The sequence below is a fragment of the Diuraphis noxia genome, unplaced genomic scaffold (genome assembly GCF_037042655.1).
Source record: "Diuraphis noxia isolate RWA-SAM2 unplaced genomic scaffold, SU_Dnox_SAM2 contig0001, whole genome shotgun sequence".
Taxonomy (NCBI): domain Eukaryota; kingdom Metazoa; phylum Arthropoda; class Insecta; order Hemiptera; family Aphididae; genus Diuraphis; species Diuraphis noxia.
Window position 1 is genome coordinate 80,119,218 of NW_028301711.1, and position 25,490 is coordinate 80,144,707.

General features: G+C 26.4%; 2 protein-coding genes across 7 annotated transcripts; one reads left to right on the top strand and one right to left on the bottom strand.

Annotated features, from left to right (window-relative positions):
* Positions 1-224: 224 nt before the first annotated feature.
* LOC107165088 (RAS oncogene family member Rap1) lies at positions 225-15,508 on the bottom strand. 6 transcript variants are annotated; one of them, XR_016189600.1, is made up of 6 exons: positions 15,177-15,503; positions 9,773-10,011; positions 8,283-8,411; positions 8,063-8,215; positions 7,068-7,235; positions 225-2,147 (listed from the first exon to the last, which is right to left on the bottom strand). XR_016189600.1 is itself a non-coding variant. In XM_015513165.2 (6 exons), the coding sequence occupies exons 3-6, from the start codon at positions 9,953-9,955 to the stop codon at positions 7,146-7,148; spliced, it is 555 nt and encodes a 184-aa protein (XP_015368651.1). In that variant the 5' UTR covers positions 9,956-10,011; positions 12,538-12,622; positions 15,177-15,508; the 3' UTR covers positions 3,858-7,145. The 6 variants fall into 6 exon arrangements, 4 of the variants coding, with proteins under 4 accessions (XP_015368651.1, XP_015368649.1, XP_015368650.1 ...); XR_016189599.1 differs by lacking the exon at positions 225-2,147 and adding an exon at positions 3,858-6,475; XM_015513165.2 differs by lacking the exon at positions 225-2,147 and adding an exon at positions 12,538-12,622 and having other exon boundaries at positions 3,858-7,235; positions 15,177-15,508.
* Positions 15,509-18,385: 2,877 nt separating this feature from the next.
* On the top strand, positions 18,386-25,232 carry LOC107165087 (FAD-linked sulfhydryl oxidase ALR-like; the record flags this gene model as incomplete). Its single annotated transcript, XM_089215151.1, has 4 exons — positions 18,386-18,561; positions 18,720-18,947; positions 24,630-24,818; positions 24,886-25,232. Coding segments are annotated over 2 exons (339 nt in total), but the record flags the coding sequence as incomplete, so codon positions are not given.
* Between the last annotated feature and the right edge of the window lie 258 nt (positions 25,233-25,490).

Consider the following 25,490-nt stretch of genomic DNA (forward strand, 5'->3'; position numbering starts at 1 on the left):
CAAAATTTAATAATTTAAAAAATACTTATGTTTTTACTGACTAAGTTTTTAATGTGAAAGTTAAATTTGACACTTCATTTTAATTTATATAAGCCCATATCATAAAATATACCTATGGAAGTTATGGTATTGGTATGTATATATACCATTTCATGTATATTCAATTTTTATTAGCAGATTAAATTAATACAATTTAAATTATATTATCAATACATAACATCATCTGAATAGTTAAATAAATTATATTTTAATTCAAGTTAGTGCAAACATAGTATACACATCATTCTCATATGTCAACCTTAAACCATAGTGGTTACACATTTAATGTAGGTACATTATTAATCACTGTATTATTAATTAAACAATTTGATTGTTATATTTAAGGCCTATATTTTTAAAAATAAATAATAACAAATTATGATTTTAGAACTTACATAGGTTCAAATATTAACAATTAGTAGTAATAACCAGGGCTAGGATTTGTATGCAACAGCATAGTTTTTTTGCGACTTTTGATCTTTGATTTTGTCAGTAATGTCCACGAATCACCTAATGATTAAATAAATAGTGATGTTTTTATTTTGCATGTTTTTGCATATTTTGGATAAAATGCATATTAATGCATAATATATTGAATAAAATGAATATTATTGCATATTTCGATTATAAGAATGCAAAAAATGCATGTTTTATAGTATATTTCGTAATTAATATTTATAATTTAATATATAGCATACCTATATTAAAAGTAATTTTGGCTTTTTATTCCAAGTCATAATTAAACTACAAAACAATAATTTAACTCTTCATGAAAGTCTACAGATTATAATAAACGCTTAGGGATCGACTTCTTGAGTGTAACGAAAGAGACGCAGATAAAGTTAAGAACAAATTATCTTTAATTTTACAAAAAAATAAAGAATTTAAAACTCTACAATCAATAAACAAAATATTAAATGATGAATCGGATGAGGACAATTTAAGTTGTAACCTAACACCAGGACAAATTTCTTTACTTAAATATGCGACAACTACATCATGTTACGTTGAACGCAGCTTCAGTCAATACAAAGCCATAATAAGATTTAATCACCGATCAATTATTTTCGAAAATTAAAAAAAATATGTGATCGTAGCATGTAACACACATAGTGAATGTGAATTATAAATTTTATTTCTAAATTATTTTATTTTATTTCTCAATAATATTTTTATGTTATATAAAGACAAACAGCCAACTACTGATGTACCTATCTCAATAAATATTTTTTTTGTAACTATATTTATATTTTTATGTTTATCTTATAAAAATTAAAAAGCATATTTTACAATTTTTTATTACATACAAATCCTAGTCCTGGTAATAACTAAGGCACAGATTACAATATATATGAATGTCTTATTCAAAGTTTTCCAAGCTAAAACTGTGTTTCAAGTACTCTATATTGGAACAAAAATTTTTTGGGCAATTTTTGACCTATTTCTCATATTATGTCTTTAACTATTGAATTCATTGAAATATAAACATAATTATAGGTAATATGAACATATATCATAACTATATGACGTAAGGTAATCTAGTTTTAAATAATCAGACAAGGATGAAATTTACCTTAATGTCATACCAACAAAACTAGCTAGATTTAATTGCATACAACTTTTATCATAATATTACAACGTACTAAATTAAATTGTTAACGGGTTTTTTTACATAACTACCTATAACTTATAAGCTAAAAATATTCAAGTGTAGCTCTGAAATTTATCTTGAATATTAATTTTTATATTGATTACATCAACTTATTTTTATAGTTTAATATTATATTTTTGTTCTACAATTATTTAAAAATAAAGTTGTATTATTTTTTATAAGAACTAAGTACTATGACATATTGACATATAATATTGTTTTTCCATTGTACAATGCACGTATCTATAATTAATAATATTGAGGTATTTTCACAGCAGTTTAAATGTTAATGTATAACATTATATGGAAACCTAACCTTCTCTAATCCAACTTCAAACAACTTTTTGCAATAGAGATTATGATTGAAAATAATGTATGGTTTAATTTTGCAGTTTTGAGCATTTTGTAGATATCTTATTTCCTTACAAAATTGTACATATGAAAATAAATTGAAAATCTGTAACAATTAAGTAAAAATTGTTATTTAAAATATTCAATTTGATTAAAACTTTAACAGGTAAACATAACAACCTACTAAGTAAAATTGAAAATTGTCTTTTTATGTAGATAATATAATCTTTTCTAGTGACATAGACAAACAATATATTAGATAACAACATTTAAGTCAAGTAAATTATTATCTAAACTTAAATAAGTACCCATGATAATTAGAACACTGCAGTAAAACTAATATTATAACAATTCAGATTTCAATAAATAATTTTCCAACAGTGTTTATGTTTTAAAAATACACATAAGTATAATTGGCGATTAACAAATATAATTCAAGTTATGTACAATTCAATGATCATAACCTCATAACATTTTAATAAGGGTTTGATAACAAGAAACAACTGACTTTAAGTAATTCAATACATTCCTTTTTTAAGCGCGTGTACTCATAATTATATATTACTACCATATAACTTATACAGAGTATAAGGTCTATGATTATTACTAGAAAATAACATAGTGCAATTTGTCAATTACATACTACATGAAATATAAGTATTTGTTTGTTTTTTCGTCTAAGAGTATCAAATTTGTCTTTCAAATGTATCAAACAACGGTTATCTAATAAAGTAATAAAATTCTGAAAATTTTCAATATATGTCTTACATTTTTAAATTCATATTGTTTGTTGATATTGTTAACATTTTAAAATTCTAAATAGGTACCCAAATTCAAAAATCTAAATTCTTAGGGTATGTTATAAGCTAAAAATAGGTCTTTATCACAAATTCAAATATGCTCTCATTTTTATCTGATAATAAGGGTCAATATAATTACTAATTAGCTTAAGTTAAGTCTATTTTGATATAAAATACAGACAGGATTGAATCCTCTTAAGATCTGCCAACAAAATATTGTAGACTTAAATCATTGACTTTAAATAAAGATTGGGATTTAACAGTGTCATAAATGCATAAAAACTAAGGGGGGGGGGGAAAAAATAATTTATCAATAAATTTCACATGATGAGCCCTTCTACTTCTAGTTGAAATATATTATTATACTATTTATGATGAATTTTTGGTTTTTATATGTCTCAAAACTCATTTTATATTCTAGAAACAAATTGTTGGTACCATTATTAATTAATAATACTAAGTACAGAAGAATTCATTAATTAAAAAAAATTGCATATCTGAAAGGCGATAAAATTATACCTTTAAATTAAATAGCGGTATACATATATTTGTTTTAAGAATAAATGAATAAAACATTTTTGTTTTCAATTTTTATTATAACGCTCCAATATGAATAGTTTTCAGGTAAATATGATCATATTCTTATATTAAACGAGAATAACATTCAGAGGATATTATTCATACATATATATCAAATGATTTGCCAGATTCATAGCGAGATAATTTAGAACACTATTTATAATACCCATCATATAAATTTTTTTTTTTAAACATGATAAGTAATTCATTTTGTAGTATATATGTTATAAGAACAATTATTGTATTACTACACAGGCGCAAATATATATTAGGTTCCATGTAATAATATGATCTTGTGAACAATCGAATAACAAATAATTGGAACATCTGATTGATGGTCGGTGTAAATTAGAACCTAAAGAATCTTATATTGTTTGTGTAATATTACATTTATTTTTGTATATAGATGAGTTTTTGAAAAATAATTTACTACAATATATTGTATATATTAATGTATAATACAATGATAAATAATGATCAAAGTGAGTGGAATAATGCGACACTTTTGTTATGATAATTGAAATATTTAGTTAAATAAACATTTAAAAATAAGAATAAAACACCTTGTGTAATTAATACAGGATATTATATAGAAATAGTATAAATTTATATTGCAACTGTACACACTCTCCGTGAGTGCAATTTCATTTATAAAATAATAAGATTTACATAATATAAAAAAAAAATTAACTACAGTAGGGTGTTTGTGCACTAGTTTGTGCTATACAATTAACACACCTACTAGTTGTTTGATTATTCTATAAAATAAAACATAAAATGAACTATTATTATTATTATTATTATTGTTATTCATTTACATTCTTAGTAACTTGGGTCCAATATATATTATTTCATTATTTTATTATCGTATTATTTGCTTTTAGAATCTAGACTAAGTAAAAAAAAATAATAATAATAATAATAATAAATAATAATAAAATAAATAATACATTGATAAATAAAAATAATATATGCATGTATATAGACATATAAAGTAAGATTATATAAATTATTAATTATTAAAACGGGTTTAACAATATATAGAAAGCAATATTATACAGTATGGTTAGAGAAACACACTTAATATGTCTTGTATAATTAAGCTAGTTCTATGGTTTGGACAACACACAGAACACAATATACAATATGTTTATTAAGAAGACCAAAATGGTTCAAATATATTATAATAAACATTTTATATCAGTTCGGATACAATATAAATTTTCTCTTTTCTTTTTGTGTAACTCAAATTATTGTTAAATGTATAATTAGATAGAAAATAATAATTAATATTAACATTTACACGTTTAAGAAGAAATATATATATATATATATATATATAAACAGTAATATTAAATTAAATAATTAAACCACCAATGAAAGTTTTACTATTCTACTAACAATAATATTGTCTGTAAATTGGTTCCATTGATTTGTTTTTTTATAAGCATAAAATAAATAAAAGTAAATAATTACTTCAAACTTTTTATTTTAAATAAATTAATCTTGTCAATATTAAGGGAATTAAGGATCATACTTTAAATGAATATACTAAATATTGGCCTACAAACACTTATATGTTAAATATATATAAATGCATAAATGGTACCTATAATTACACTTCTGTAATCTTTTAATAAATACATACACAGAATTATTTATATATATATATATATATTTTAATATATAATTATAAACATTTATTTTTTATTTATATGTATTTGAACATCCTTACAATTATGGATTTGTTAAGTAATATTTATTAAACAACTATTAGAATTGAAAATTGTTAACAAGTCGAAATACATATATTATAGTAAAAAAAAAAATTAAATTTAAGTAAATGCTAAATTTTTCTAAGCTACAAACATCAATTTATTTAGTGTCAAAAAATGTTGTTTATATGAACAGAAGAATAAAGAATTTTTATTTTTATTCTATTGTATTTTAGACACATTAACTAAAAAGGAGTACCTTGTGTGATTGTAAAAATTTTGTAATAACAGAAGTTATAAATGATTATGTTTGTTCGTTATCACAAGAATATTATTGTGCGTCATACGTATGGGTACAGTATACGGAACTATGACCATTATTTTTAAATTCAAATTAATTTAGGATGCATGATCAATGTTTTTAATCAAAAAAAAATTGTCTTATGAATAGATACATCAATAAGGAATTGTGTAATCAATGTTTTTAGTCAAAAAAATTTGTCTTATGAGTAGATACATCAATTAGGAATTATATGATCAATGATTTAGTTGAAAACATTTTTCTTACAAATAGGATAGTACCTATTAGCTTCCCATTGCGCAAACATGGAGTAATATAAAACTATGTCTTGAATGAATATATTAAGGTTTTAAACTATTTGATAAAAAATAATTTAAATCCCATGTTTTCCAGATAGAATATTAATTATCAAATTGTCTTTATGTAATAGTTATAACTTAATAAATTTAGTAAATGTTTAACAATATAAATTAAGATCGTGAAGGATAGTAAAGCACACATATCTTGAAAAAACTCGTCATGTTTTAACAGGTAGACCTATTTTACTTATAAATGGTGTTTAATTTTAACCCTGGATGATTGAAAACGCGATTTAAAAAAATTAATAAGATAATATAATAATAATTTTAAGCTCAATAATTAAGAAAAAGACCAACTAAAATAATATTTAAACTAGATTTTGGTCTAAATAAATATTTATATTCAATTCAAATTTACAAAAGTTATAGTTGTTTAAGTACACTCAAAACCCAGAAGTTTTAAAATTTTAACAGACAAACGGTTTTTAATATGCTACATTATTTTAGTTGGTTATTCAGTTATTTTATAATTGATGAGCTAAAAAAAAAAAAACGGGCCATTTATAATATTGAAAAAAGAATTGTTTAAAAATATTACTTCTAAAATAATGGATAAATATATATTTTTAAGTTTGTGTATTATATGCCATGGAAGGGTTGAGTTTATGGTGTTTCCAAAGTTGATGAATAATTCAATGAATTCATTATTTCGCCACGGTTGATTTATTGCAAATCTAAACCTGAAGAAACCAAATAACCAAGAAACAACAGTTATTATTGGCAGCATTAGTTTTAAAACAATCACAATTTTATTATTGAAATGTTTGTTAATGAGAAAACAAAATAATGATTGATGAGTTATAAACTTTATATTGAAAAATGATAGGTAGCAGATTTTATTTATAGATGAAATTTATGTTTAAATTAATGTTGGCACTTTTATGGAAAACTGTGTTAAGAATAAAAATTATTTAAATAACATTTCAAAAATAGAGAAAAAGTATTTTTTTTAAATTGTTAGTAGAAAAATCAAGGATTATTGACACATTAGATTTACAAACAAAAACGGCCAATTACACATTGTTGTTAATTTGTGTAAATGTTTAATATTTAATGGTATTTACATAAATCCGGGCCACAGAAAATATTACAATTTTGGCTATATCCAATAATGAACAATAAAATAATAATAATCATAATAATAATAATTAGGTACTTATAAATTAAAAAAAAAAGTACAAAAGCAATTTGGAAAAGTCGATTTAGCCATTTAAAATAAAAATTAGTAAGCAATAACAAATTTAGTATTGACTCATAAAACAATATTTTTACCACATTCTTAAACATTCCTTTTTTTTTCTACGTGGATTGTTGGCATTGATTGTTGTTTTATCATTGTTATTAAGCTATTTAAAGAAGAGCGCATAGAGACTTCTTTTTTTGTTTCTGTTTTTTCTCTGGACTTTTTTTGTTGATCTGTCTCACTAAGTCATAGAATATCTAAAACAAATAAATATTCATTTTTAACATAATTCATTTAATTATCCAACTAACATGAAAAAACAAACTAATATTTTGTACATTAATGCAGTTATAATAATTAGTATGAATGATGTTTTTGGAATTAAATTAGTATAAATATGTATGAAAAATAACTGTGTTCATAATCATGCAAAGCAATTTCATTTCATCTTATGTGATAGTAGCACATATGATTCTAGTTATAAAAACAAAAATTAAGAATTTACATTCACATAAACCCAAGTGTATATATACACGTTTTGATGTTTATAATAGTGTACCTGATAAAAATTAAATTTATTTTGACATTTCAGTTACTTATAGTATTACATTCTTACTAGAAAGATAAGTAGTTTAATTTTTATACTATAATAAAGTTACTAATTCTGACAATAAGGTAGGATAATAGTAATAGTTACATTAATAAAAGGTAATACTGTTAATATCAAAACATTGAAAGAAATAAGTTTTTTGTAGCACAAAAAATTCAACATTTTTTAAATATGTATAATAAATAAATAAAATCAGTAATAGAAGAATTACTTTTCTATATTAAATCAATACAAATAAATAGTTTATTCTAATATTTTTGATAAAAATGTACACTACTAATTTATTAAAATACTCACACTTTGATGTTTCTAAAAAAAAAAAAAAATAAATATAATAAAGGGAATGAAATTAACATATTGATATACATATAAGCAAACCATGTCTATTTAACTACTATACTATCAACCAAATAAAATACACACACACACTTTTATTTATGTATAATTATATTATTATTGCATCTTTATACTTACATCAATGACATTGATTTTAGCCTTAGCGGATGTTTCCATAAAAGCGCAATTGAATTGACGAGCAAGATTCACTCCATGTTCTTTACCGACTACTCTTTCTTCTTCTAAATCACACTTGTTTCCCACTAATACCATGGGGACATCATCAGTGTCCTAATTGTATTTATTTTAATATATTAATATAGGTATGTTTACATTATAAATTTAAAAATGAATTTACCTTTACTCTTAAAATTTGTTCTCTTAAATCTTGTAAGTCATTAAATGTTGATTGTGCTGTGATAGAATATACGAGAACAAATCCTTGGCCATTTTTCATGTACAAATCTCTCATTGCTGTAAATTGTTCCTGTTAACAAATAACCATGTAAACATCAATATATGCATTTTTCCTATGCATTGATACAACTTAATTGACATAAAAATATTTATTTTTGTCACCTGTATTGAACCTAGTCTGTTTATAAATTTAAACAATTATGAATAAGTCCATAACTAAATTCAAAAACAAACTTGACCTTTTTTTTACAGTAGACAAAAAATTGTTTGTGAAGGAATGAAAAGAATAATTTTATAAACATTTTATTACGATTAATTTCTGCAAAGTAATAACTCTAATATATATACATAGAGCTAGGATCTTGCAGTTCAAAATCAATTAAACATGGCGACGCAAAGTAATTTGAAGTTTTCACACTACTAATGATCAATAGGTACATATAGGTACAATAGGTATATGTATACTAACCTAACCATAGTCCATAAATTATATATTAATCAATTTAACTTAACTTTCATTTTTAAATTAAAAAATAAGCATATACCTAAATAATAATAAAATTAAGATAGTGTTATTAGTAGATGCCAGAATATTATTTTCTTAAAACAATTTAAATTATTCTTTCAAATTTTATAAATAAAGTTGTATCTACTTATTTAAAAAAATTAATAACATTTATAAAAATAAAATTCAATTAAATATAAAGAAGCCATTTAAAACTACAAATTCAAAACTATTAACATATTTTTTTAATGTGGGATTCCATAGTAGGAAAATTGTTGTAATTTTTCTTGCTTACCCTATATTTAAGCACTTATAACAACTTCAAAGTTTCTTAAATCATCTTATAATTTTTATTAATAAAAGAAAATATTACAAACATCAATAGAAATTTTTAAGTTATTAGACAGTATAACTGTACGTCTATTATTAAAATTACTCTAATGTGTTCACTTATTAAAGTAAACTTCCTAATTTAGACTTCAAATTGATATGTTTGAATTGCCAGTTACACTTGAAACTTAACTTGTAACTTTAATACAAAACCATTTTATTTACTGCAAATTTGAGATCAAAAGAATAATTGAAATATGTGTACTAAGTCATAACATAAACTAGATTCCTTCAATTAATAAATACAATCAGTATAATATTTAATAATTGGTCACAGCAAGGCGCCAAAACTTTCATTATTTAAAGTTTTATTAAACTAGGTAAATTAACTAATTAGTTTACAATACATCATCTTAAAATGGGATGAAAAATGAAACTTCTCATTTTTTTATACTAAATATAGGTACAGTAAAACTTTAGTAAAACGTATCAAGCGATTCTGTCATTACAAGGTTTAACTGTATTTATAAATATTTTTCAGTATTAAATAGTAAATTATGTACAATTTTATAGAATATATGTTTTTTAATACATACTGTTCCAGCTGTATCAAGAATTTCAAGCATGCATTGCTGTCCATCCACTTCAACTTGTTTACGGTAACTGTCTTCTATGGTTGGATCATACTTCTCAACAAATATACCTTGCACAAATTGCACAGTCAATGCAGATTTACCAACTCCACCACTACCCAGAACAACTATTTTGTATTCCCGCATTTTAATTGAGATGGTCTCAAATATATACTAAATGCTTAAAATGTGTAATTTAGGTGCTGAAACAAAAAAAAAAATTTCCCTAATCAATAAACAACAAATTATTTATTAATATAATGTTAATTAAAATAAGTTAATATATAACTTATGAAAATGATGTTTATGAAAATAATAGACAATAAAATTAAAAACGCATGTTGGTAGATAATATTTAATTAAAATAGCCTGTATATTAAGGCCAATGCTTAGTTAAAGATAAAATGGTTAGATAGAGCTACTTATAATATAGATAGGTAGGACAATGGCTAAGGTAAGCAATACTATTTTACCATTTTACTGGGTAATAGTTGATGGAATTCCTAAAAAATAAATAGCTTTATTTAGTTAATAATGTCACTTAAAATATTATGAAATGCCGAGTGAAATACCTATATTATTTAAATAAAAAAATAGAAATATTTACTAAATACTTGGGTTTTTAAAACGTGTAATGACCTAAATGTATTTATTTTAAGAAACAAAAAATAATATCTATTGATATTAGATACCTATATAATGAACACAAGAATGAGGAATGAGGCCAATAACTTTAGACCAACGGTTCCCAAACTGTGCACCGTGAGCACATTCTAAGAGCACCGCGGTCTATAGCTTATAATAAATAATTTAAAATGTATAGAACTTTTTCGCAACAATTTGTTATTAATAAGTATTTTTTTTTGCTGCTATTTATGGTATTCACAGGAACTGTGACTATATTTTATCCAAAAAAGGAAATCGCTGCTTTAATCAATAGGGTTAATCATTGTAAGTCAAAAGTATTAAAAATGTTTAAATTTAGTTCAGACTATATTTTGAGTTAAGAAGATGTGATACCCGCATGTGTTTTCTTTGTCTTACAAGTGCGTAACATAGCAAATTTTACGCTCAGCAGAACACATGTAGCTCTGTTATTTAAAAATTTAGAGTGAATTGACCTCTAATAAAATGTAAAGGTAAGATTATTATTTAGATAAGGATACTTTTATCATATTTTAATTTTGTAGTGAGTTACGAGTTTTTTTAAAATTGTAAATAGTTTTCATATCTTGAAATACTCATAACTCGTATCTCGTCCTCTTAAAGACAATTGATAAGAATATTTTAACATTAACATGTTTTTGGGCTGGGTACGTTTTTTTGTTTCTGACCAAATTTTAGTAAGGTTGTCATGGTTACATATTAACAAATGTTTATATTTACGATTCATAAATTACTAAAAAAAAATGTTGGTATATACCTAATAAAAATATTTTTAAACTAAACATTGTGCATGTGAAATATATTTACAAGCAATTTTGGTATTCATGTCATATGCGGTCTACTGCCGCGTATCTATATATATTTTTTTGATCATTATTTTGGTTTAAAACTTTGAATTATTAATAAAATGCATGGTACATCTCCATCATTACTGCCCTCATATTTGGCGGAACAATGGTGGTGTCTAAAAAACAAGAATGACAATACATTTGATCCTTTTTTAAGAGATGTGAAATTATATTGTACCTAATTAAAATTGATTAATGCATATCTCTATATAATTTTACATTTTTTGTCAATTAATTTTTAATTTATATACTAATTAAATTTATCTACATATTTTTTTGTATTATTAAATATTATATTGAAATTCTACATTAATACATATATTGTAATCCTACATTAATGTCTTCATTCATATTTTTAACTATGTGGTAGACGACAAATGTGCGTTAGAAACGGGCGGTGGACCACATACCTACAACATGAATACCGCAATTTTAACATGTTTATCATAATTTGTGTTGAACAAAAACCTATAAAGTAATACTAGGTTAAAACAATAAATACCATGTTTGATTAGTAAATTTTAAACCAACATATTATACTAAAAGGATGTAACGCCACCATTTTTTGTCTTTGTCTACAAGTGTGTAACATGGAAAAATTACACAAAAACAGATCACGTTTAGCTTTGATAATTTAAAAATTAGAGTGAATCAACCTATTTTGAAACTTGATGGTAAGAACATTATCTGTGTTTGTGTGAGGATTTTTTTAAGATATTTCAGTCTTTCAGTGAATTATTTTCACTAAGTATTTTTAATTTATGCTATATTATATATGCAAGACTTGCTATTGAACTATTGTAAAACATTGAGAAATTAACACAGAAAACATTCTTACCATCAAGTTTCATAATAGGTCATTTAACTCTAATTTTTAAATTAATAAAACATGATATACTGAACATAAATTTGCAATGTTTTGCCCTTGTAAAACGGAGACAAAAAATGCCAGTATCATATCCTCTCAACAGCAATAGTTTTTTTTTTTTAAATATAGAAAATCAATTATTCACTAACTAAATACATTAATAACGAGTTGCATGAATAATCACTTAACATTTCACCAATCAATGATAAGCTAAGGCTTAAACAAGATTTAGTGAGACACATGATTCTGCCATTAAATTTTATTTAACTATTTTAACTATTTTAATTAATATATTTATCATGCAACCCGTTGATAATTTTGTTTAAACACTTCAACACATTAACCACCATAATATGACTGCCGGCGGTCATCTGTAATTCTCAGACTGTATACGTTTGTGACACTCATAATTAGGGCTCGGATGTTGTTGCACTAAAAATGTTATAAAATTGATTCCATTATTGCTGTGAAAAAAAACCCAAAATTGCACTTAAAAATTGCAATAAAAAAATATTTTGTACCAAAAAAATAAAAAAAATATATTAACAAATTATTTTATGAAATGGATTAAGTTATTTTATTAAGTTATATTATAAAGTTTTATTAGATGGGTTTTAATCGAGTAGATAATAAAAAAAGATTTAAATTCAAATTCTTGTCAGTTGTCATTAAAAATCTGGTAAATTGTACGGTCTTCTTATTTTTTCAGAAATCTACAAATAATTTTATCAAAATTTAAAACTTTTTAATTAAACTAGGTATTTTTGATTTCTTTATTTAAAAAAACATTACCTCACCTTAAAAATTATTGCACTGTATAATCTAACAAATAAAAGTGAAAACATAAAAAAATATATAAAATTGTATTGAAAACGACAGCAATCAACAAAATTGAAAAAAAGGTCAAAAATTGCAAAAAGTTGAAATATAATTTAAAAATATAGTTTAAATCCAAATTAATTTACGGCAGCCCGCGGCCATATGGCCTCCTGCGAATTATATGGTGCGGCTGCCGGCGGTCTAAAAATTACCAATATCTAATTATTATTATATATGGACGCCGGCAGCCACATGGCAGTCAACGTGTTAATAAATGTTTTTTTCTTGGTAATTTTTATTCTAATTTGATCCTACAAAGTATAAAATCAGGTAATTCTTACAGTATTTATTAGATCCATTCTGATATTGTTTTATAAAACTTTTATAGATTATGCTGTTATTATCGTAGGTCAGCAGACCAACTAATTTAAGCCTTTGCCATGCCAGCAATAATTTCTGAGATAGATAATCACTTGGAAACCAAAAATTGACATAAAATTAAAATAAGTATTTAAATATTTAATATGTAAGTATTTTATTTCAAACACACTTAATTATAGATTTAATCTGAGGTTTAGTGACTATCAGAAAATGTATAGAACTATTTTAGAGTTAGACGGCGGCGTAACACTATTCTGATAACAACTGTACATAGTTATGTATATTTAACACTGCATTTTTAAAAAACAGATAGTGAGACACATATACAAACAAGTGATGATGGTGCAAAATTGAAAAACATTAGTTAACTAATAACAGTGAGTGAATGGTTCATATTTTTTATATTATTTAAATACATAGGTACTTTAGACAATAAATACAAAATGTACTTAATTCTAATAAAAAAAACAGGTATAGAAATCAGGCCAGTATTGAAGCGACGAGCTACCAGGAAAATCTTGGAGGGCCGCTCAAAAAAAATAGGGCGATCGTAAGTGATTGGGCAATTATTTCATCATATAAATTTGAATACATTAATTAACCTTGGTGCACTGTGTAAAATCTAGATCAATTTAGAAATGTTCATTTGAAAATGGACCTTTTAAGGTCGGATAAAAATTTAAACTCGGAGAGCTGAAACCTTGTCTATCTGGCGCTAATTGAAATAGTTATAACAATTAAAAATATAAGTCATTGAAGATGTCATGAAACAACTAGGCACTTCAGTAAATTACAAATGTACTTAAATATAAATAAATGGTATACAACGAACCTAGCCCAGTACATTGGTTTAATATTGATGACAATTATACATAATTTGTATCAAAGTTAATTTTGTAATTGATTACAAATAAAAACGTCCAAAAAAAATATCTGGAATATCCAATTATTACAGTTGGTGTGAAGAAATAGTAGGTAGGTACCCAATTGTACGTTGATGAACAACGAGTTGTGCTCTGGATACAACCTTTCCGAATGATTAAGAAAAAAATGGGAAGTTGGAACACGAAAAAATCTTTACAGCTTTGACCATCACTCATTTTGGAATGACGAACGATGTCCGTGGTGGTTCTATAACCAAAAGGATCAACAACGAGGGGCGGGGTATGCGAAAATAATTTTGTACAGACTCGTGTTTGTGAAGCTACATACCAATAATACCAGCAAGAATCGATCCGATCACGAGGCGTCGTGAATATTATATGCGAAGAACGAAACACGAAAGAAAAAAATATTGAAGAGCAAACACAACACTAGCGAGAACAAACGACGGAAACGACGGCGTTTTGGCGTGCTGCGTGCTGATAAGACTACTCGATTGACCGGAGCGGAGCGGACGCGAACGGCAGATAGATGGGTGGTTAGGGGCAGGGAGGGGTCGATGAGAAACGCTAATAACTGAATAATATTAATGAAAATATCGAAACAGAAAATCTCATGAAGTCCGTCCGTGTCACGGTTGTTCACGTACGGTTAATATAAAACGTCGCCGGACGGGTGTGAGACGATGTTGAGTGTCGGCGTACCTACCGGTGAACGATGTTAGACGTGAAAAGGAAACGGCACGACCGGAAACGTATCGGATGGGCGGACGATATCCGCTGATCGCACACAATCGACGACAATAGTTAGATTAATTATATAATAGGTGTGCTTATGTAATAATAACAATAAAATAATAATCCATGCAACGTTATTGTTGGAGTGCGAATGTAAGTCGACGTACCTGTGAACTCAGAGAAGGGTGTAGCGGCGACAGCAGTAGACAGACGGCGATCCCATGCAAAGCGAACGCTATCGGAGGGGAAAAAGCGGAAAGAAACAAATCGTAATAATGATGATAGTAGTAATAATAATAATAACGACAACTAAACGAGATTAATAACTGTGCGAGTGGTCGGGCGAGTCGGTGTCGGGACTCGGGATCGCGTTATGATGGTAATGTATCAGCGTACACGACCGACGGACGCACTCACACACACACAAACAAACGTTCGCGCACGCACGCACGTACACACACACACACACGTACACACACACACACACACACACACACAAGACACAACACGCACCGTGCTATGTGAACGATGCGGTTTTTTACGACCGAATGACTGACGACGGGTGACGACTGACGACGACGACGCTGGTGCTGCTGCTGTCGGTACTCGGCCGAGTCGGTCGAATGTCGGATCGGGCGGATCGACGCGACCTCGGCCAAGCGTACAGTAAATCGCTGCGCGGTCAAATATTATTTTAGTATGTAATGTTACGTTTACTTCGATGTTTTACTTTTGTCATAACAATAAATCTCTTTTTGTTATCGCTGTTTCCGTCCCACGGCCAGTCGCTAATGTCGGTTTGGCCGATATCGTTTAAATTATTATTTAGTTAATAATATTATTACCATATAGTGGTTGTGGTTTCTACAGCAGTATAAATTATAATGTTAGGTTATAGGTATAATAATTATGTGTACAGCAACTGAGCAACAAGGGCGCTTTAAACACTCGCAACCGAGTGATTAATGTGGCTCATTTTTGGGGAACGGATGGAAAAAATATTATGTCGATTATTGATTATAATTACAATAATAATAATAATAATAATTCGTAAACCGATTACAATGTAATATTATTATTATTATTATTATTATTGTTATATTCGAATTTTCGGTGTGTCTGTTTGAGTGTATGTATTTGTAAAGGCACACGGGGAGCGTATTTGTGCGCGTGTTTGCGTCCGGCGTCGTGCGTGCGCGCGCATGTGATATTGCATCGGACGCCCTGCAAAGGTTACCGACTACCGAGTTAGCGATACCCCATCCTATCACCGCCTCACCGGTAACAAGGCGAGCCTGTCGAAAAACACGGTTATATTTTTACCATCCGCGTACCGAGAGCAGTGCTGCTTGCTGCTGCTACTGTACTCAGTATGTAATATTAATAGGTATATTACGTGCATAGTACATATAATATGTAAAATATGTATACAGTATACTGTAAGTCTGTTTACTAGTGCAGTAGTACGCTGCACTAGGGTGCTCAGATGATATTCTGTCGGCTGTTTTTAATATGATGAAAGGCTATTTATAGTATATAAATGTATTTTATCGATCTTAAGCCCGGCGACTAAGGCCATTAGCTGTTGGTGTTATAAACTGTGGTAGGGGTAAGGTTTGGTACGGTATGTTGTTTTTACTGTTGTTACGGTAGGTAGTAAACACGTATATTTTGTACAAGGTTTTTAACTACTATGAACCCGGGCGGCCACCCATCCGGGAGCTTGTAGCTTGCTGTGGCCGTTACTTACTCCTAGTCGCATTTCGCGATTGGTAGCAGCCAACGCACCACGTCAAGCCATAAATTAAAATGTATGTAACTACTTTCCTACTTTTTGAAACATCGTGTGTAATTTATAAATGCACCTATTATTAATTCCTTCTAATCTATAGATGTTGCTATTTAAATTATAAAAATATAAAAATAATAAATATCTTGAAATAATCTCTTCAAATATCTTGAAAATTTAATACAATAAGGTTCGTCATAAGTTGTTATTAGTATAATTGTTTAAAAAAAGTTGAGTTTACAATCATTTTTTATTGAATTTGTAAATTAGTGCTTTAGGATTTTTAAACATTAAAAATTAAAATAACATAAATATTATTTTATTTCACACAAGTTGTACAATGTATTTGTTGCCTATAGTAACATGTGTGTGTATAATATTTCTAATGATTTTAAACTTTGCAATTTTTCAAAAACACATTTTTAATGGAACACAATTGCCCATTGAATAAAATTCAACTCGGTAAGTAAAGGTATCACATTAATTTAAGTAAAGTTCTATTAACAATAAACAATAGTTATTCCACAATAATTTGTAGTTTGTTAATATAATATGTTTATACTTTATGTGATAGTTATGACATATCTGGGTGCCTAAAAATAGGTAGGTATTAAAAAAATTTTATTTTTAAATTTTTGACTCGAGAAAAAAATTGAGGACTACGTGAGTTCTATATTCCTGGTTTCTGTATTATGCGTACCTGCATATTTGTTTAATTTGTAATTTATTTTTCAACCAGTGTGGTATTCATTTACTTGGCTAACATAAATAGATATTTGGTAGGTACATACTAATATATTTATTTATTTATTCGTATAACTTTATAATGAATGGAAACACTAAAATATTTTCTCATCAAATACATTTCATGTTAAATTAAATTATTACTATTACTATTATTAACGAATATATTATATAACATATAGGCTACCTACCTATAGCCTATATTCTATGACTCTATGTCTCTAAATGTTATATATATATATAGATATATAATATATTATATTTAATATTGAGTATTAATACATGAACAATTTAAGATTATTACTTATTTTTATTTGTTGATATACTAAACATTATTTTAATATATTTTATATTCATTCCGAACTTCGATATAATATTAATTTACTTTTAATTTTTTTTTATTCTAATATTAAAATTCAGATTACTCATTTGGTTATGACTTTATTTTTTGTGACAATACAGACAAAAAAATAAATAAAATAGTGAACATTAAAAACATGGTTATATTTTATAAGTTATAAGTTATATGTAAAAACGATTTATTGGTGTCAAACAAAAGTAAAAAAATCTCAGAGTAGAATCTCTAACTTTTCTTAATTGTATTATGGCCGATCACTTCTAACCTATTTTAATTCCTCATAAATCATAAACCTGGATTCACACTTACACCAAAATTGATATTGTTAGCCACAGCAACGAATCGATAGAAGAGCGAGACAAACACAGTATATAAGGTATTCTGTATACCTATACACGTATAGAATAGAACCCACTACATAGATAAATTTAGAACACTTTTTACACTCTACACAGATCATAAAATGTTTGAAATTATGAAACACTTTAAAACTTAAAATATTTTTTCCTATAGGATATCATACCTGGAATTTGCTTCATACTTTGGTGGCAAACTATCCGCACGAACCTTCACCCCAAAAACAGGAAGATGTAAATCAATTTTTTAAGCTACTCGGCCGTCTGTATCCTTGTAAAGCATGTGGTCGTGATTTTTCTCATCTGTAAGTAATGGGCATATATTATGATATTGTAGAACTGGTTTTTAGGTTATTAGGTACCTCGTGTGCCAGTAATAATAATATAGGTCAAAACAAATACTCCTTATATGATTGGTAAACATTACATTTTTCAAATATCGATCTAGTGTTTTTATTAATAGGTTAACCCTACGACCACCAGTTACTACATCGCAAAATACATTATCTCAATGGCTATGTTCTATACATAATGATGTGAACCAAAAAATTGGAAAATCATTTTTTGATTGTAACAAAGTAAACGAAAGATGGAGGGATGGGTGGAATGATGGAAGCTGTGATTAAAAAATAAATTTATAACACATACCTATGCGTGTTATATTTATATAATTTTATTATTAGACACATAGGTAAATAACATATTATTTATTTTAGAAATTATAATATAGCTTGAGATTTTAATCTATATAGGTTATAGGTATATGTTAGAAACGTTGTAGTAAAAGGTAAAATACTATACTATGGATAGTAATTATAATAGTAAGCTCATTGGTATTATATTTATTTTATATAATTAAATGAATTATGATGTAGAAGTAGAACAACAGCATATACAGATAAATTATAATGGATATTGGATAGTATTTATAGGTAAACCGTACACATTAAACAGAAAAAATATATAATGAAATTATAACTATAATATGTCAATATATTTTAGTTACTAATTTTAAATTTTAAAGATATTTTATTATATTACAATTACTACCTACTACCTAAATTTTAAAGTAACCGACTACCGAGCTAAACATGATCTGCTGAGCGTAAAATGTTCTATGTTACGCACTTGTAAGACGGAGATATCCCATGTGGATATCACACCCTCTTAATAGATACTATAATGAATGTAATGGTATTCTTATTTAGTTTGTATTCAGTCATCGTCTTTTGTTGCAGTTAAAATGCTTCAAAACTTTGATGGTGATTTCAGGTAGAAAATTTGATTGATCTTTTTACCATTTTGAATCGCGGACGTTTCGCCCACGCCGTTTCATTCCCGTCTAAAAAACAAGTTTATAGACGCTTCGTCCCCGTCTATTATTAAGATAGGACATTTGGCCCCCGGGATTTATATAGATTTATTTATACTTACCCATAGGACGTTTGGCCCCCGGTTAGGTTAGGTACATTTATTACATTTATGACATTATCGATAGATATTTATCTTAATCGAAAGTTTTCTTATCGACAGATGATATTGCTCGACTATTATTTATTCGTCAGACGGCGGAAAAATGTTTTAAACTTTTTCTATTTATATTGTAAAGACTAAATAATATTTTATATCTACCCTGAAACTATAATAGTATATACACAGAGCACATTACGCAGTAATAGTTTGTCTGTGTCATTGTGCGTACGGCTTCAGTGAACTATGGAGGTGTTGACCACGAAAAGAAACAAGAAGAAATTAGTGCACAACGATTATATTTTATATTACAAACAAAAAAAGCGGGTAAGTCGTGGATGTCGCTCTGCTGTACAGTAGGTTACTGTAATGGATGGGATTAAATTTGAATGCAATGATAGGTATTATTGTATACGAAAAACGATTCTGAACGGAGATGATTTGTCAGTCTAGGATAAATTATATTTAAATATTGTCATATATTCTATTTTGAAACAAAAATTTTATTTTTCAATTAAGACGCATTTTGCATAAGGCATGGTTAATCAATTAGTGTAGTTATCATAATTTATAATACCTTATATTATCATAGATATACATATAACTGGTTTGAGGATAAATCGTTATCATTATGCGATTTCATAAAAATTTAAAACTCAAACGCTCAAAACATTTTTCCTATAATGACGATTCAAATTTTCTCTATAGCTATTTGAAGCAAAACTTCTGGAAAACTTGGTGTTACATTTTATAACCTTAGATATAAATACAAACAATATTATGAATTTTGAAGTACAAAATAATTTGCAAATATTCATGGTTTTGAAAAATTTTTGTCAATATTTGAAATTCAAATGCTAATAAAAATTTAATTTGAATATCCGGTGGACATTTTTTTTTGTGATAAAGATTGACAAATTTGTAAGGAATCTTGTATTAAATTTTCAAATCTTAGATTTAAAAAGAAAATTTTTTATGAATTTCTAGCTTGTAATAATTTGCGAATTTTCGTGATTTTTACGTATGTTGTCAAAATTAAAATTTAAATGCTTGTAAAAAAAATGTGACTATACATTTCTTGTATTTTTCAACTGCTATTGTAAAAATATTTTAGGAGCCTTGTATTAAATTTTCAAATCTTAGGTATAAAAGGAAAATTTTTTATGAATTTCTAGAATAAAATATTTTACGAATTTTCGTGATTTTTAAGTATATTGTCAAAATTAAAATTTGAATGCATGTAAAAAAAAAATGTGGCCATATATTTCTTTTATTTTTCAACTGCTATTGCAAAACTATATTATGAGCCTTGTATTAAATTCTCAAATCTTAGAATTAAAAAGAAAAACTTTTATGAATTTTGATCTAAGATAATTTGAACATTGCCGTAATTTTTACGTATTTAGTCAAAATTTGAACTGTAAATGCTTATAAAAAAATGTGTGACTATATATTTCTTTTATTTTTCAAATGCTATTGTAAAACTATTTTAGGAGCCTTGTTTTAAATTTTCAAATCTTAAGTATAAAAGGAAAATACTTGATGAATTTCTAGTTTAAAATTATTTGCGAATTTTCGTGATTTTCGTGATTTTTACACATGTTGTGAAAATTTAAACTTTGAATGCTTATAAAAAAAAATTGTGACTATATATTTTTTTATTTTTCAACCGATATTGTAAAAACATGGTAGGAGCCTTGTATTAAATTTTCAAATCTTAGAATTAAAAAGAGCTTTTATGAATTTCTATCTAAGATAATTTGAACATTGCCGTAATTTTTACGTATTTAGTGAAAATTTGAACTTTAAATGCTTATAAAAAAAATCGTGCCTACGTATTTTTAATATTTTTTAACTACTATTGTTACAATGTGTTAGAAGCCTTGTATTAAATTTTCAATATTTTCTACCGAACAAATAATTTTTTATCGATATTTATAGAAAAAAAAAATTTAAAAATTTAAAAATTTAAATGTCAGTAAGACAGTAAACAGCTCAAAACAAATCTAAATATTTTGAAAATTTTATCAAGTATATAAAATGCCGACATAAACATTCAGTCAAATTTTCAAGTATCTGCGGTCATTTGTTTTAGAGTTAAACCAAAATAAGGAAATCGCTAAAAGTGAAAATCCAATGTTGTAAAAATTTAAATTTCAAATGCTATTTGTGATAAAGATTGAAAAACTTGTAAGGAATCTTGTATTAAATTTTCAAATCTTAGATTTAAAAAGATAATTTTTTATGAATTTCTAGCTTAAAATAATTTGTGAATTTTCGTGATTTTTACATATTTTGTCAAAATTCAAACTTTGAATGCTTATAAAAAAAAAATGTGTCTATGAATTACTTTTATTTTTCAACTGCTATTGTAACAATATGTTAAAAGCCTTGTATTAAATTTTCAAGCTTTTCTGCCTAACAAATAAATTTTTATTGATATTAATTTAAAAAAATCTAATAATGATCGAAAATTTCAAATGCCTATGAATAGTTCAACTTAAATCAAATTTTTTTAATAATTTCATGGTGGATAGAACATAGGTACTTATATAAACATTTGGTGAAAATTTCATGTATTTCATTCGTTTTATTGTTACATAAAAAATCAAAATCGATTTTGTCGAAAACTGATTGTACGTGAAATTTCCTGTTTTTCCGTTAATTTTTATATTGTTTATCCAAATTATTTAGAAAAATATTGAGAATTTTTTACTTTTGACCCCCCAAAGTACCAACTAGATTCACTTTCTGATCGAACGAGGTACTGAAGTCAAAAATCGAAGCATTTTTACAAAACGTGATGACAGACACAAAAAAAAAAAACACACATCATGGTAAAATCAATACATTCATCGCTCCGCTCAGAATCTAAAAAAATACATAATTTAAAAATTTTTTAAATGAATGTACTTTATTAAACTGATTTAGAAAAATATTGAGAATTTTTTACTTTTGATCACCCAAAGTATCAACTAGATTCATTTTCTGATTTAACAAGGTACTGAAGTTAAAAGTCGAAGCATTTTTACTGCCCCAAAACGTAATGACAAACACAAAAAAAAAAATTCATGGTTTTGACGAATTTTTGTCAATATTAGAACTTCAAATGCTAATAAAAAAAAATTGTGCCAATGTATTATTGTAATTTTTTATTCACTATAAGAATAACTTATGAGGAACTTTGTATTAAATTTTCAAGTATTTTGATAGGGTCAAAAATATTTTATCGACACTTCAAAAAAATGTTTTCAGACAAATTAAAAATTTCAGTCGTCTATAAATATCTCCAAAAAAGTCAAAATATTTTGAAAATTAAATCATGTAAAGAAAATGCCAATCTAAATAACTGATAAAATGTTCAAGTATCTACGATTTATACTTTTTGAATAATAACAATTATTTAAAATCGTTTCAGGATAAATCGTTATCGTTACGTTATTTCGTAAAAATTTAAAATTCAAACGCACTTAAAATTTTTCCTATAATGAAGCTTTGAGTTTTATCTATAGCTATTTGAATGAAAACTTATGGAAAACTTAGTGTTGTATTTTTAATTCTTAGTTATAAACACAAAAAATTCTATGATTTTTCAACTTCAAAATTACTTGCAAATATTCGCGTTTTCGACAGATTTCTTAAAAGTTTGAACTATAAACGCTTATAACAAAAAATTGTGACTAACGATTTTTAATTACAATTAGAACAACTCATGAGGAACCTTGTATTAAATTTTCATGTTTTTTTGGTTGTCCAACATTTTTTAACCAACACTTCAAAAAAAAATGCTCAAAAAAATCGAAAATTTCAATGGTCTATAAATAACTCAAAAAAATTTTGAAAATTAAACTGTATATAGATAATACTAACATAAACATTTGGTGAAAATTTCAAGTATTTACAGTGATTAGTTTTTGAATTACAACCATATAAAAATATCGATTTGGTCGAAAACTGGTTTTGCGTAAAAATTCCCGTTTTTCTGTCATTTTTTTTTTGTTTTTCTCTATTTTTTTGAAAACTGTTGGAAAATATTTACTTATGACCTCTATAATGCACCAAGGATATTCACTTTTACATCGGAAACCACCCCCCAAAGTTTGAAATTGAAGCATTATTTCGACTAGTTATGCTGTACACAGACACAAAAAAAAAACACACATCATTTTAAAATCAATACATTCATAACTTCGTTCAGAATCTAAAATGTGAAAATTGGTATCCGGTGGGTGTGTGTTCACAAAGGGTTATGTGATGGATCACTTAAAACTGACGATGGAATTAATTTTGTTTTTAAGTTTGGAGATCGCAATCATAAAGGTAATACTGACTTAATAAAAGCAGAAAGAGCTAAATGTATTATTAAGAACGCAGCAAATCCAAATTACGATATATCGTCTCGAATTTTTGCACTTAATGTAATCCCATTATCCAACGAAAGTAGACAATTAATTCCGAAAGAAGATTCGATGAAAAGGACTTTACGGCGTGTCCGTAGCAATATTTAGCCTAAAATTGTAAAAATAGACGATATTATATTGGACAGAACACATTGGAGTACAACAGGTGAAGAACTCAATCCAGAGCCATTTTTATTTTACGTCGGCAAAAATAATAATAATTGTATTAAAATCTTTTCTTCAAAATCGTGCCGTAAAATTTTATCTGAAACTAAAATTATTTATATGGATAGAACATTTTCAACTTGTCCTTCTGAATTCCACCAATTATACATATTACATACAAGCATAAATAATTTAATAATTCCTGCGACCTAACCTGATCTTTGCTTCAACGTAAAAATAAAGACACTTATATTGAGTTATTGTCTGCTATACCTATACGGGATCAATTTGTATCGCTTTCATTAATTTCAATTGATTTCGAACAATCTGTAATATAGGCTATCAAGGAAGTTTTTCATGATAAAGTATCGGTGCAGTTATGCTATTATCATTTAAACCAGTCAATCTGGCGAAAAGTTCAGGACTTGGGTTTAGCTATAAAATATAAAGAAGACAAAAACTTCAGATCAACCATAAAAATGATTCCTGCAGTAATGCATTTCTTCCAACTAATAATGTGAAAAGAGGTAATTTTTTTTTAAATAATATTTTTGTTATGTATACACATACTTCAGTACTTGGAATTTTTAATAGGGATGTCAATACTATTCAATTCATTAAAGACTATTGAAGAATTGGAGGACATTTTGGTGTACTTTAATTATACATACGTTAATGGAACATACAAATCAGCTACAGAGTACGGTACGATTAAGTTAGTACGACGTCCGCCAATATTTTCTCCGTATATGTGTGGAACGTGTATAATGCCACGAAAGAAGGTTATGGTAGAATCAACAACGTTGTCTGAAGGGTTTAATAATAAATTTAAAAATATTGTATGAATTATACACCCCCCTCCCCCCCCCCAAAAAAAAAAAAAAAATTAAATTATAAATATGCTAAAAACAAATTATTACGAAGATAAAATAAAACAACATGGTAATGAATTTATATGTAGTAATGAAGGCTTACCAAGTTATTTCAATATTTTTCAAGGTTCGGAACCTTGAACGTTGGACTGTATACTAAATCCATCCTGGTTTCTGTGGTCTACCTATATTTTGTGTCTAGTCTAGGCATTCCATTTATCATTTCTTGATCCATCCCCGCTTTTGTGCAATGTTGAGTTACAATTTAATATCCAAACCACAAACTCCGCAGTTTTGTCTGACATAATTAAGTATCATTTAAATTTG

Bases quoted from the DNA above. Each gene is read 5' to 3' on its own strand.
- LOC107165088 (XM_015513165.2), bottom strand. From the start codon at position 9,955: ATGCGGGAATACAAAATAGTTGTTCTGGGTAGTGGTGGAGTTGGTAAA. The intron at 8,412-9,772 runs GTATGTATTAAA...ATTTGTTAACAG, and splicing joins TTCTTGATACAGCTGGAACA to GAACAATTTACAGCAATGAG. The intron at 8,216-8,282 runs GTAAATTCATTT...AAATACAATTAG, and splicing joins AACAAATTTTAAGAGTAAAG to GACACTGATGATGTCCCCAT.